The sequence below is a fragment of the Ambystoma mexicanum genome, chromosome 7q (genome assembly GCF_040938575.1).
Source record: "Ambystoma mexicanum isolate Mex_15411 chromosome 7q, UKY_AmexF1_1, whole genome shotgun sequence".
NCBI lineage: Eukaryota > Metazoa > Chordata > Amphibia > Caudata > Ambystomatidae > Ambystoma > Ambystoma mexicanum.
The window spans coordinates 1063001594-1063015136 of record NC_090941.1 but is presented as its reverse complement, the minus strand read 5'-3'; the positions used below and the strand labels follow the sequence as shown (position 1 = coordinate 1063015136).

The window sequence follows — 13543 nt, the reverse complement described above, 5'->3', positions numbered from 1 at the left end:
CATATGTAATAACAATATTCATAATAATAATAATACACAATAACACAATCTCTGTAACTCAATGATGTATGTGACCAAGACAACCAACCCTCTTATGTAACCAGCGCCCAAATGCCTCTGGGGTTCGGTGCACTATGCAAATGACAAAATAAATAAATAAAATACTAGATGGTGAGAGAAAGCCATTGTCGTTCACGCCATGAGCAGACCTCCTAAAACGGGCTTTTGGGATATGCAGTCCACAAACATACTCCTGGGAATGGCGACATTATTGCGAGTCGGGACTGCTTGCTTCCCAGCAGTAGCACGGAGGCATTCCCAAAAGCTGGAAGAGCAAAGGCAAGAACCACCAGGCATTCAGGTACAAAGATCCCACTCGTATAGACAGACACAGTCATATCCACACACACTTCCCAAGTACATTCAACAGGTCAGGAAGGAGCCATGACTTCATGTGGGCCTGGGACTCCAAGGTCCGAGAGTGCTCTCGCGGGACTGCTAGCTCACCCGCAGTGGAATTGAGGCATCCACATGATCCATGATGAAACACGCTGGGCTTCTGTCAACAGCTACCTGGTTTATGAACAGACAGAGACAAGCATCAGGCATTCAGTTAGAAAGCTCCCAAACCTGTACACAGAAAGATACAGTTGGTTTCATGCATTCTTCCCAAGTAGATTAACAGGGCAGGCAGTAGCCATGACACCTTTTCAGGACTTAAAATGGCAGGAAAATGGGCTAAACCTGTGCAAAGCTCCTGACACCCGGAGTTAAGAGGGCTTACTCACAGAGGAATTAGGTGGGCACAAGGAGAAGGGCCATTTACGGGCAAGGAAACTCAAGAAGAAACCGAAGAGCCAGTCCGAGTGCTTATTTCCCAGTGCCCCTACTACTCAGATCCTAAAAGATATCCAGTTTTCACCAGCTTTGAATGGGGGAAGGACGGTGTTCCTGAGAGCAGGCGTTGTAGAGGAGAGCATAAGGTTGGAGGACGTTGGAGGTCCAGAGGAGATACCGCAGGAGGCTGGAGGTGTTGAGCAGGGTCAGGAGGAGATTGGAGGATGACATCAGGGTAGGATTTCAGTTGCAGTAGGGACAGAGGAAGAGAAGGAGAACAATAGTTAAAGGGAAACATTGGAAAGACACAGACCGAGCTGGTGAGCGATATCAGGAAGAGTCTGGAAAAAGCCAACTCCTCCCAGGAGGTGACTTGAGTTGGTCCAACAAATCCCAGAGATGGCCAACTTCTCCCATCTAGTGACAGATGCTGGCCCATCAAGCCCAGAGACGATTAATCCCCTCCCAGGTGGAAACGCGTGTTTGCCCACAGACTAAGAACACCTACCACAGAAGGGTTCCCATGAGGATAAAACGAACCCTGACTTTGGAACATTTCCTTTGGTCAAAGAACCTGGTCTTAGAAACGCTGTCTCCTAAGTAGAGACGGAGAAAGACACGGACCCCCGGTACGTTGTGACTCTCATCTGTCCTCACATTATCTGTATTTAGACATACCACTATGAGGTTATGGTTTCCTCCCCTTTCGCTCCCAATGCATCTTCATCCAACCTTCAACCCCCTGCCAGATGTAATAAAGTGTTCAACTTCCAGGGCCTGTTTGTATTCACTCTGCCTGTAGCAGTAGGGACAGGATAGGGTGTTAACTTTAGCAGCAGTAACACTTCATTCAGCTTTCTCCATTAAGATACAAATACAACGGACATTATGCAATAACATGCAGCCATACATTACACTTCCGACGTAAACGCACAACCAATTAAAATATACAAGCGACTGGATTTCTAGTAATGAATTAAAATGTCCGCCCATGCGCTCAAAAGTGGCGTTAAATATATTCACATACGTCGGAAACAAAGAAGCCTTCTGTACAAGACAGGATAAACTGCATTACCTACAAGGTATTTCTAACATCATTATGGATAAAATGGCGACCCACCCACTGCCTATTTAAAACCAATAAGAGCTTGCATGTTAGCAGAAAGTGGGGCTCAACAGTCCCACTGTCACAAGGGCGATAATTATTCTTATATAATGGGTTGTCCAACTCCGGGTCTTGAGGGCCGGAATCCTGAAGGGTTTTCAGATTATGCTTCATTAATATTCATAAGGAAAACTGTGCATACATTTAGATTCATTGTATGCAAATGTGGCTCATGAATATTCAAGAGGGCTATCCTGAAAACCCAACATGGATCAGGCCCTCGAGGCCTGGAGCGGTAAGATGTTTAGTCTAACCCTCAACTTATTGCACCTGCTATAACTCCAGGTTTCCCATCCTATCCTAACTCACTATGGGATCGGCGATTACGGCTGAATGCAGAGCACCGCATAGCCATGGATGTTCCAGGGAACGGCCCCTCCCAAAAGATCGTCCAAGAAAGACGCAGGATACTACAAAAACTACAACTATTCTCTGAAAATGAAGGCGTCTGTAACTGTTACACTGGCATCCACTGCATACCGAATGTACATATCAGTGACGCATGCTGGGGGCAAGTACCCACTAAATAATGCCACCCACTTATAAGCACGGTAAGACTAGGGGACTCATTACACGGTAGGTGGTAAACCATGGCGCTATTAGCGCCATGGTTCATGCCGGTAATTTACCGGTACCGCCTTGGAGGAAAGGGGAATTACCGCCCTATTCCAAGGTTGGGAAGGCGGCAATTCCTCCTTCCTCCATCGCCCTTCCCCATTCCCATTTTTGCCCCATAGGGCATAATGGGAATGGGGGAGGCGCTAATTACGGTACCGCAAATTGCGGTACCGTAATTAGCACCCCGGTCTCTTTGCGCGTTCATTTTTTAATGCCTGCTAAAAGCAGGCGTTAATGTACCAACCCGCAAAGGGACCTCGTAGTAAGGCGGTAAGGGTTTACCGGTACCGGTAAAATACCAGTACCGGTAAACCCTTACCGCTTACCGTGTAATGAGGCCCTAGGTATTTTAATCAACCAACACAATGATACTCAATTTATCAACCTCGTAAAATGACGGGCAGAGTTGGGCCTGCCAGCATCTTGACGGTTACGTGTCTTTATATCGAAATCCGATTTAGTGAATCCACATATCTCGAGTATTTTATAACAAAAACCTTTATAGTGAATGCATTTTTTGGGAGTTGAGGGGTCCCCCCACAACCCACTGTTTACCCCCCTAAAAAAGTACCCCAAACGTTTCCCGAAAAAAAATTAACCCTTTTACCCCCACCCCAAAATGAATTTGCTATAACGGTTTTCGTTATAAAATACTCGACATATGAGCATTCACTATAACGTATTCGATATAAAGACGGTATACCCATCTTGACCTGAGACCGCAGGTCACATACGGACTCCTAAACGGGGCTCTGAACCGGCTAAACTATCTAAACGGCATATCTGGTTTTCTCTGAGTCTGTGCCATGGATATAGTGGTGAGTCAGTGTTCAGCCATGGAGGTGCCGGCACAGATACAAAGTCGTTTTTTTAACCCGCTTAAAAACACAATATAAACTAATCTTTATGACAGCTATGTAGTCCAGGGGTCGGCAACCTTCCCCTACACAGACCTTTTCGACTTCAACTCCCATCAGCCCTTGCCATCATTTTCAATTGAGCAGGATCATGGAAGTCGATGGGAGAACAAAAAGTAAATAACCTTTCAAGGTGGAATCGAAGGTCCTCACTAGCAACTCTGTTTTTGATCCCGGGGAAGGGGCAGGAAACTGGGATAAGACTATGGTCTGGAGTCAGTGGGCCTCATTACAATCTTGGCGGAATGGGTTAACGGGTGCCGCTAATGGATGCAGACTCGTTAAACCCATTCCGCCTGATTACGAGGTCCCCTCGCAATAAACAACAGCTTATAATGATAGCCAGGGATTTAGAATTTGGCCAGGCCATGAATACCATTACAAACATGTGCCCACCGAGATTTCTAGCTTCTGCTTGCTGTTCTGTTTCTGCACCAGTTTGCTCAATTCGTTCTCCGGCTCACAGGTTTATAATGGCAATGGTTAGACTAAACATATTACCGCTCCAGGCCTCGAGGGCCTGATCCATGTTGGGTTTTTAGGATAGCCCTCATTAATATTCATGAGCCACATTTGCATACAATGATTCTAAATGTATGTACAGTTTTCCTCATGAATATTAATGGGGCATAATCTGAAAACCCTTCAGGATTCCAGCCCTCAAGACCCGTAGTTGGACAACCCATTATATAAGAATAATTATCGCCCTTGTGACAGTGGGACTGTTGAGCCCCACTTTCTACTAACATGCAAGCTCTTATTGGTTTTAAGTAGGCAGTGGGTGGGTCGCCATTTCGTCCATAACGATGTTAGAAATACCTTGTAGGCAATGCAGTTTATCCTGTCTTGTACAGAAGGCTTCTTTGTTTCCGACGTATGTGAATATATTTAACGGCACTTTTGAGCGCATGGGCAGACATTTTGATTCATTATTAGAAATCCAGTCGCTTGTATATTTTAATTGGTTGTGCGTTTACGGGGCTTACCTTCACATCGGAAGTGTAATGTATGGCTGCATGTTATTGCATAATGTCCTTTGTATTTGTATCTTAATGGAGAAAGCTGAATGAAGTGTTACTGCTGCTAAAGTTAACACCCTATCCTGTCCCTACTGCTACAGGCAGAGTGAATACAAACAAGCCCTGGAGGATAATTTTAAGGTGGAACACTTTCTTATAGCAGGCTTCGTTATCGGGTCCCGCGAGGGGACCAGGGAGCTAACAACGGGCCGGTCGTAATCGGCCCGTTGTTAGGTCCCTGCACCCATTCCAATTGAGCCTTATGGGGGCTCGAATGGGAATGAGCAAGGTCCGGGCCTGGGTTCCCTGAGGGAGGAATTACCGGGCCCTCCAAACTCGGAATGGCCCGGTAATTCCCCATTCAGGGAGGCCGGACCCGGTTTTGGAGGCAGCCATGCCGCCAATAGCGGCATGGCTACCGCCAAAGCCGCAATGAGGCCCAGTGTCTCCACCCAGCTATCAGTCGCTCACCCGCGTCAGAAGGGAATTTTTAATCTACGAACTGATCTGACAAGGCAGAACTGCAGACCCTCCTCTCGCCGCGTGCAAAGCTGCCACCGCCCCTCTGCATCTCCCTTAAACGATTTAAGATTCAAAACAACCACAGTGGCTATGCAGGGGCTGATATTACATAAAAAGTTTGGAAGATTTTCTTATGAACCATTACTGGTTATTTACTATAACGTATGGAGTGCAAGGAAAATTATTTTTGCAGAGGTTTGATTGGAATAAATTGGAGGGCCAATTTTGGAAGAAGGTTTTAGGACTCCCATGTGTGTGTCCCGATGCTAATCATACGATACGAGTTGGGTCTGCTTTCTTTGTCGGTGATGTTAATGTTAAAGGACGTTTATACCGTGCACTATCACCACCGGAGTGGTCCCATGGCGCTCTGATGGATCTGAAAGCTAAGGGGGTGGGATGGGTTAGTAGAGTATAGTAGGAAAAGTTAGAGCGGGAGTTGTGCTATCCTGTTGACAGCTTTAGTTCGGTTAACACTGTTCACTGAGTATGGGTGTGACTTTCGGATCGATAGACTCCCATGTGCTGTTGTGCAAGACTATGTGTGATTTGTCTTGTTGTTGCAGTGTAGTTAAGTGTGTATGGAATGCTGTGCAGAGATGTGGTTCTGTTTGTTTATTGTTTTATAGGTGTATGCAGAGAATTGAGATTTTCAGCGGATGTGGTTATTGGGCTTTTCTTGACTTGTTGCTTTGGCCTTCAGTGTTAGATGTCTCTGCCCACGCTATGTACTTCGGCGTTCTATGGCGTGTCACCACCGGGTTCTGTGCATAATGGTGGCATGACTCTGTGACTGTCTAGTGGTCTATGGGCCGTAGGGTGGATTTGCTTGAGGTGTTCGCTCTTAGGTCGTTAAAGTGGTGGATTCCAGGGTGGGATCCCCTCCCTCTGCTCTTTATGCTTTCCCTGGCCTCCTGGGCTCTAGTTGTGTGTTGTTTCTCCCTCGTCTGCAACCATTGTGTCTGACCCTGTGGGGAGCTTAACGTGGGGGAAAGGCTTGGGGGTGGGTACATCATGTGCGTGTGTTGAGACGCGTTCTATTTCCAGTCATGTCTTTATTTTCTATTCGCTTCCATTTGGTTCAAGTGGTCCTTCGTACTGCGTATTCCTTTCGGGAGGGTGTTAAAAGTATTTGCTGCCATGTGGGAGAGTGAGGATCCTCCAAGTTTTTTTCTTGTGTGTGGTTTTGGTTCCAGGCAAATGTGGTTGCTTGATCTGAGTGCTCTTGTCGGTAGGTAAACAGTCATTTTCTTTTGTAGGAATTCTGCTCCTTGGCCATGGTGATGGTAAAATGGAAGTTTTTATCTTTATTTAAATAAATTCTGATTGGTCAATCAGATTCTATTCTTCCCTTGTTAAGACCTTTACTAAAGGCCCATCAAGTATGGCTGATGTCAGGATGGAAGGTGAAATACCTCAACTGGTTAAATGCTGCAAGTATATCGCTTGAAACTCTAATTTGAAAGCCTGATAGTGCACAAAAGAACCTCTGGCGATTCGACTGGTGCACGACAATTGAAGAATGTCATAAATATAAAATCTTTCAGAATTATGCTTGTATATCTCGAGCATTTAATTATTTGCCAAAGTATTTAATGGGCTTTCCATCTGATAAAATTAGAAGAGGCTTTTTAAAACTTTGGTTAAACTTGTGGTTAACAAGGGAGATATGTGGCACTAGACTAGAGTAAAAGGAACAGGGCAATCAAAGACCGGTCGTTTTTGTGCAATGGAGAAGGAACCACTAAGACATTCAATCATAATTTGCTCGAAACTGAATGCACCAAGGCATTTGAAAAACATTTTGAGAATTTTGAGAAAAATTATCAGAGGAGAAGGACTGGGCAATGATTTTTAGTGGGGAACATGCCCCATTGTTTTTTAAAATTTTTAAAAGCAATTGATATAGGGAACATTTAAATGAAATTATTCTATTAATTTGATAAGCAACTAAGGTTGGACTATGGCTTAAGATTTGTAAAGGGATACATTAATCACATGAATTCCACTATGATGATTTTTTCAGTCTTGCCCATTATTGTGAGATAAGAACATTTACGGGTAGTTGACAAATTCAGCACTTGCCTGAATTCTGTGATCTGGCAAAAGAGCCTGCCACAATGCTACCATTTGCATGAATTGGAGAAGTGCTGAAATAGCAGTACATTACATTTTTTGATAAAGTGGAAAATCGCGGATGCTGGATTCTTTTAAAAACTCTAACGCATTGGTTGAAATCCTCCTCAGATTGCTTTGGCACGCGCCTTCCCAAAAGAAACGTACCTACTGCTACGCACCAGATTGCAGAGCACTGGTGGATATAGCATGCAGCGTCAGCCTTCACGCTGAATATCCCAATCAGTTTCATACTTCCTGATTTGCTGGACAGTTTTTACGAGATAGCTACTTATACGAAATAATGAAAATAAGAGGTTTTCTTAATATAACTGTGAATGTATATGTTTTTCCTTTTCTGTATGAAAGGTAAATAAACCAGCCAAAAGAATCTTGGAACACATTTCTGTGCTCATGAACATCACCACCCAACTAACTCTCACCAGTAGCTCTGGTCTATTGGCCCTCAAGCACAAGTAGCTCTTCCTAACGTAAAGGTTGGAGACCCCTGGTCTGGAACAACAGTATAAAATACTGTTGCTACTTATCGTAAAACAAAAGAGCTGATGGCTGGAAGGATTAGAATTCAACCCAACCTCTGGCAATTGCTCTGGGAAACCCTCCAGACCATCGTTCTTCACCTGCCAAGCCATTACAAAAGGGGAAAGACCATACGAAAATCAGGCTTCGTCCCACCCCAAAAGGGGCAGTGCAGCATGTAAGGTCCTACCTCACCTGTGATATAAACAAAAATATTGAAAAATAAACAAACATTTCCCATTTCAGTAATCTATCAGATGTAAGGCCTCAATTGCAGAGTATATGAGATTGCAAGGTGCTTGAAAGCAGTGGTTCAGACTGCCATCGGCCAGCCATGCCCCTATAACTGCTAGGCTAAGGTAAATTGAGCACTTTGCCCAGCTTAGCAGGATGCTCAGTTTACATTTCTTTCTGTCTTCATATCACAGTCAGGAAAAGTAAAATCCTCTTGCAGGGCAGGTCTATGTTTCCACTGGGTCCTCGTCCAGTAGTGTTCATTTAACGCTCCCTACAGGCCCAACCTCTCTCCAAGCAGGTCAGGCCTAGCAATGTGCTCCCGACTCTTGCCGAACCAAATGTTTTCACATGCTTGAGATCATTGTCATTGGTAATAAATGGGTCTGAGTCTGGGGTTGGGTGTAGCAGTTGTGAAATCAAAAACATGTGTTTTGGCAAAACCAAATCATTTCATTGTTTATCTTTGTTTTATAGATTTGATGGACATGAGATTTAACCTTCTGCGATGAGACAAGACGCAAGCCATCTGGTCAAAGCAACAATCAACTAAAACAGAAGCACAAGCATGACGTTGGAGGATTTCCCAGCGTTGTTGGGAAGCCTTAGCAGGACCTGCCAGGAGCTTGAGGAAATCAAGCAGGAGCAGGCCAAAGACTACAAGAGAATCTCCAGGTCCTTTGAGCAGGCCCTTCTGGCCATTCTGCGCCAGGAGCAGAGTATAATGAAGCAGGTGGAGCAAGAACATGGGCAGCTGAGGGCAAAACTCACCTCCCTCCAGAGAGTCAACGAGCAGGCTCTACAGGAATGCGTCTGCGAAATCAATAGAATGGTCCAACAAATTGCCAAGGTTTCGGCTCAACTTCAGTCCTTCAACGGCTCCAAAGGCAACACAGCCACCATGAAGGATCTTCAGGTGAACATTGCTGAGATATTTGCCAGGAAGAAGAGCATTATCATCCGGCTGAAAAAGGTAGAGTTCTCCCCCTGCCAGCTCCAGATCCCTGCCCTTGGCGAGGTTCACTATGAAGAGCAGACGTTTGGGTTTTCCATTCCATATCTTGAGGCAAGAGGGTCTAAGTCTGCTAATAGGACAGCATCAACGAATACGCCACTGTTGAGTGAGGAACCGCCGCCCTGGGACATAACGTCTTCGGATTCTGGGTCGACAGACAATGGTGGTATTTCCAATTCAAAAAAGGGCAGTATAGGTGGAGACACTGACAGTCGTGAAAATGGAAGGAAGACGAGTAGGCAAGACTTCATCCAGAAAAGGCCAAGCCGAGAGAGTATTAGTGACACAAGCGAGGAGACTGTTGTAATATCCCCCAGAACCAGCCTCTCCTCTGATACTGAAACAAAGGCTCTGAGTCCAAGGACTGTGAACAAAATCCGGATTTCTGACACTGAAAGTAGTTCTTCAACTCCTAATTCAGAAGAAAATGTGGCAAATTCCAATGGAGGGTCCACAGATTCCAAAGAAGAAAGAACTATAGGCAAACGGGGTCCTTCATTTCCCCAGCATCTGAGTGAACAGTCACTTTTAGGGGAGACATTTCAAAGCGCCACACGGGCTGGTTCATCGCACTTGCCCCGTGGTAAATCTCATACGTTGGGAGGAAATGTTCAAGGAAGAAAGTCCACAGTGCGGATGGAATCACAGCACCCACACTGCACCCAAACTGTGTCATCTAACGCAAAACTTCACACCCTGGACAATACATGGAAAAATGCCTCTATTGATTCTAATCACATCCACATGAAAAAAAACACAAACGGATCAGGGGTATCCAGCCCGAATACAAATGACCTTCAGTCCTCAAACACCCTTGAAGGAAAACCATTGTTGTGTCTGGAAAAAGATCATGTCTACCCTGTCAACTATTCAAAAGCATCAAAGACAGATAATGAACTGCATTCTATTGACCTGACAGAACCCAGAGATGGGGAGATCACTGCAAACATTGCAAAGCTCAAAGCTCAAAACCACTGCGTGCAACCCCTTTCCATCACCACAGAGAAACAAGATGGCAAAAGCCTTCACGGGATGTCACCAAGTCTAGCCCTGGTATTGAACCAAGATTCAGTGTTCAGGGCAACAACAGCATTTGTGTATGAAGATGATTCTGATAACTCAGACGATGGACCTGATGGGAAAAGGGTTAACGATGGGGAGAAAGACCCAAAGGCCTGTAGAGTTGTTGCCATACGGGCCAGTCGAGTGCCATCAGCCAAAAAAATTGGTAGCTTGGAGCAGCTGTCAAAATGGAATTCCATGGAGCTAGTCAGCAATGTGGAAATAGCATCTCCAGTAGAGACCCCTACCTATGATTTGACAGAAAGTCCAACTCGACTGTCGGATCCGATTCCTTTCCAGCCCAACCTGTATGGTCAATGTTGTGCAGATCCATCGACACAGAAGAAAATGGCTCTTGGTCCACAGCCCACTGATCAGCTAAAATCATTTGAGATTTTCAGTTCGCCGACTGGTGACCAAAACTCTATTCTAACAGAAAGGTCACCCTCTCCGACAGAGAGCATGAAGTCTTCATACACTTTTATCATTGAATCGCCCAGAAATGACAGTTCCCGGACAAGTGGATTTGGCACGTCAGAGAGGAAACGCTTACCTCCAACACCCAATCAATCAGCAAGGAGAGGGCGTCCAGTTATTTCCTCTTTCATAGAACCTAAAAAGGACAAGACACCTCCACAAAGCTCTAGAAAAAAGCAGCTGGACAGAACTCTGTCAGAGGGGTCAAACATTCAACGCTCCGGTGCTCCTCTGGTTAGTAATAAAAAGGATCAGTTTGCAAATTTCAACCGAGTTTCCGGGAGCAAAGCACAGGATCACAACCCTCAATGCACACCCAGAAAGCCCGTCGGGAGATCCACCTCTATGCCTGTCATAGATAATATCCCTAAGTCACGGAGCGGATCTTCAAATGCTGTTGGCTCGCAGTTCATGAATGACAGGAGAGACTCTGCCGCTAGCAGTGTGAGTAGTAAGTCAAATCTCAGGCCCTCCTCCAAATCAACTCCTCCCAGAGCTGTAAAATCTGCAATTAGCAGGGGCAAAGCCTCTCAGTACGGGAAGGGGAAAAACCAGTCTTCCGAAAGCGGCCAGCAGCACCTCCAAAGGACTAGAGGCCTAAGCAAAAGTGAATCCAACCTCATAGGTCACCCAATAGAAGAGGACAAAGGCCCCTACACGAACAAGCTGATTGGACAATTTAGCAAGTTTGGTTCTGGCCGTGGAGAGTTAAACCTTCCTCATGGCATACACACAACACTTATGGGTGCCCTGTATGTGGTGGATTACGGCAACAGGAGAGTGCAGGTGATGGACTGCAAAGGGTGTATCCTGCAGCAAATTACACTGGAAGCCAAGAACTACTTTGATATTGCAGTGAATAACAAAGGCCTGGTGGCGCTGACCAACTCATCAGACAAGACCGTTGAAGTCTACAGCAAGCACGGCAAACTCTTGCAGGTCTTCTCGAAGAACCTGAACACGCCGCGTGGAATCGCCTCCAATTTCCGAGATGAGTTTGTTATTGCGGACATGAAACTGGGCACTCTTTCTGCTCTGACCTTAGACCTGAACAGCGGTAGGCCGACAGAAAGTACGATTGTGCCAGGGTTCAACAAACCCTACCTAGTTGGTGCCAACAGCCAAGGGTTGGTGGCCGTTTCCGAGAGAGGCTTTGACGGGGGATGCTGCGTGAAAGTCTTAAATGATGACTGGCAGGTGGTAAGGGTTCTGGGGCTGAAAGGTGGGCCGGGTCCTGTGTTGTTTAACCCCTGGGGGGTGTGCGTAGATAATGAAGGGGACATTCTGGTGGCAGACTGGGGGCAGACACATTCCGTTATACATTATCCCACAAAGGGGTCTCCTAGGGCTGTGGTGAGTGATGGGCTGAGCAGCCCCAGAGGGCTAGCAGTGTTGCAGGACCATTACCTGGTAGCAGTGGACAGTATGCACAACTGCATCAAGATCTTCCAGTATAAATGAAACCTATAGAGACAGCCCAGAAGAGACTTTCCACCCGACTCCAAGATTATTTCAGAATTCTTCCTGTAATAATTATTAGAACATTATTAGAAATCAATTATGTGTGTGAATGAGTGTTCTTTTAATGTGTATTTATTCACTTACAAGATATGGAGTACAGTACATGGAATTCCTGATTAATTGTAGACCAAACAAGATTTCCAATATTCAAGTTGAGGAATATTTGTTTACAAGGTGTTGGATAAAAATGGTTTCTTACATGTTGACTAGTATTAGACCCATCATTTGCTGGCATGCTGCTGGAAATTGGGCATTATTTGAATCAGTTCAGGGCATACCTGGGAAATAATCCCAGTAGCTCATATGTGTTATTTTTTTGTTAGTGTGACAAAGCGTTATCCAAAATCTGAACCATGGATGTGTGTCCTCACCGTGGCACACGGATAAAGTGTTTTGGAAGACCCTGAAAACTCCTCTCTTCTGAGCTGCCTCTTGAACAACACTTGCTTTTCATATCGGACACAAGTCGGTTCAAGCAGGATTGGCGGAGATCACTGCTTAAACTGGCCATTTCATTATGCCCATCCAGATCCCGATATGTGCCCATCCTGTGTTGTACAGCTTCTATGTACTTCCAGTTATTGAACGGCGAAGTGAAAGACCAGCACTGGGAGACGGTGTCCCTCTTGACATGAAGTCATCTTAGAATCCTAGGTTTGCTCCACTCATAAGCGGTAGGCCAATGGATTTCACGCACAAAACATACCTGGTGTAAGTTATTGCCTGATTAGGTGAAAACCAATGCAAGGGCATACATACGAAAAAGGGCCAGATCTATTAGCACAAAACGTACCTAACCAGGTGACGACCAATGTCAGATAATATTACAGGGCCTGCAGTAGCATCCCTGTAGTTATGGTTAAGTTGATCAACCCTTAGGAAGAGCAGTTTTTATACAGCTTATAACTTTGGGGCCGTTCAACGAATTTGCACTAATCGTTGGAAAAAAAGTATATGGCCACCTCTGAATGATTTTGCAAAGTTTTGTGTGGTTTCGTCAAGGGGGGCAAAGTTATAGTGGGTGTCCTAAAACATTTGGAATCTGGATAGACATGAATGGAAAAAAGATGTGCTTGCGGCTACAGCCCAAATCGCTGGACGGATTTAAACCAAACTTGCCTGAAGAGCAGTGGCCTGGTCCCAGAAGCGGGCTTTTGCAAATTTGGTGTTAATCCGTCCAGTAGATTTTTTTTAAAATGCCTAAAATGTAAGTCAGACAAATTTGTGATATCTCTGACCCGTCCCCCAACTCACGTCCTGGTTCGGTGTCCGCGGGGCATCTCTGGGCCTGTTCGCGAACATCATACGTGCCCACTGATTGGTCAATTAAAAAACGTGAGGTGCATCAAAACTTTTTAAATGGACACCATGTTGGATTTGCAAACTGCACCCGTAGTCCACGGACATTGCGGTAAAAACATATTAATGGAACAATGTCTGGGGAGGCGAGGGGTGATGAGGATTGGATGGGATATGTCCAGAAAAAGACAAAAATCTGAAG

At 45.3% G+C, this 13543-nt stretch overlaps 1 protein-coding gene across 1 annotated transcript in view; it reads left to right on the top strand.

Annotated features, from left to right (window-relative positions):
• Positions 1-12246, top strand: part of LOC138528619 (serine-rich adhesin for platelets-like) — a 155218-nt gene extending 142972 nt beyond the window's left edge. The window contains exon 2 of the mRNA XM_069640426.1: positions 8445-12246. Within this exon, the coding sequence (XP_069496527.1) occupies positions 8536-11982 (3447 nt within the window). The 5' untranslated portion in view covers positions 8445-8535 and the 3' untranslated portion in view covers positions 11983-12246. The remainder of the gene's footprint in view (positions 1-8444) is intronic.
• Positions 12247-13543: the final 1297 nt, after the last annotated feature.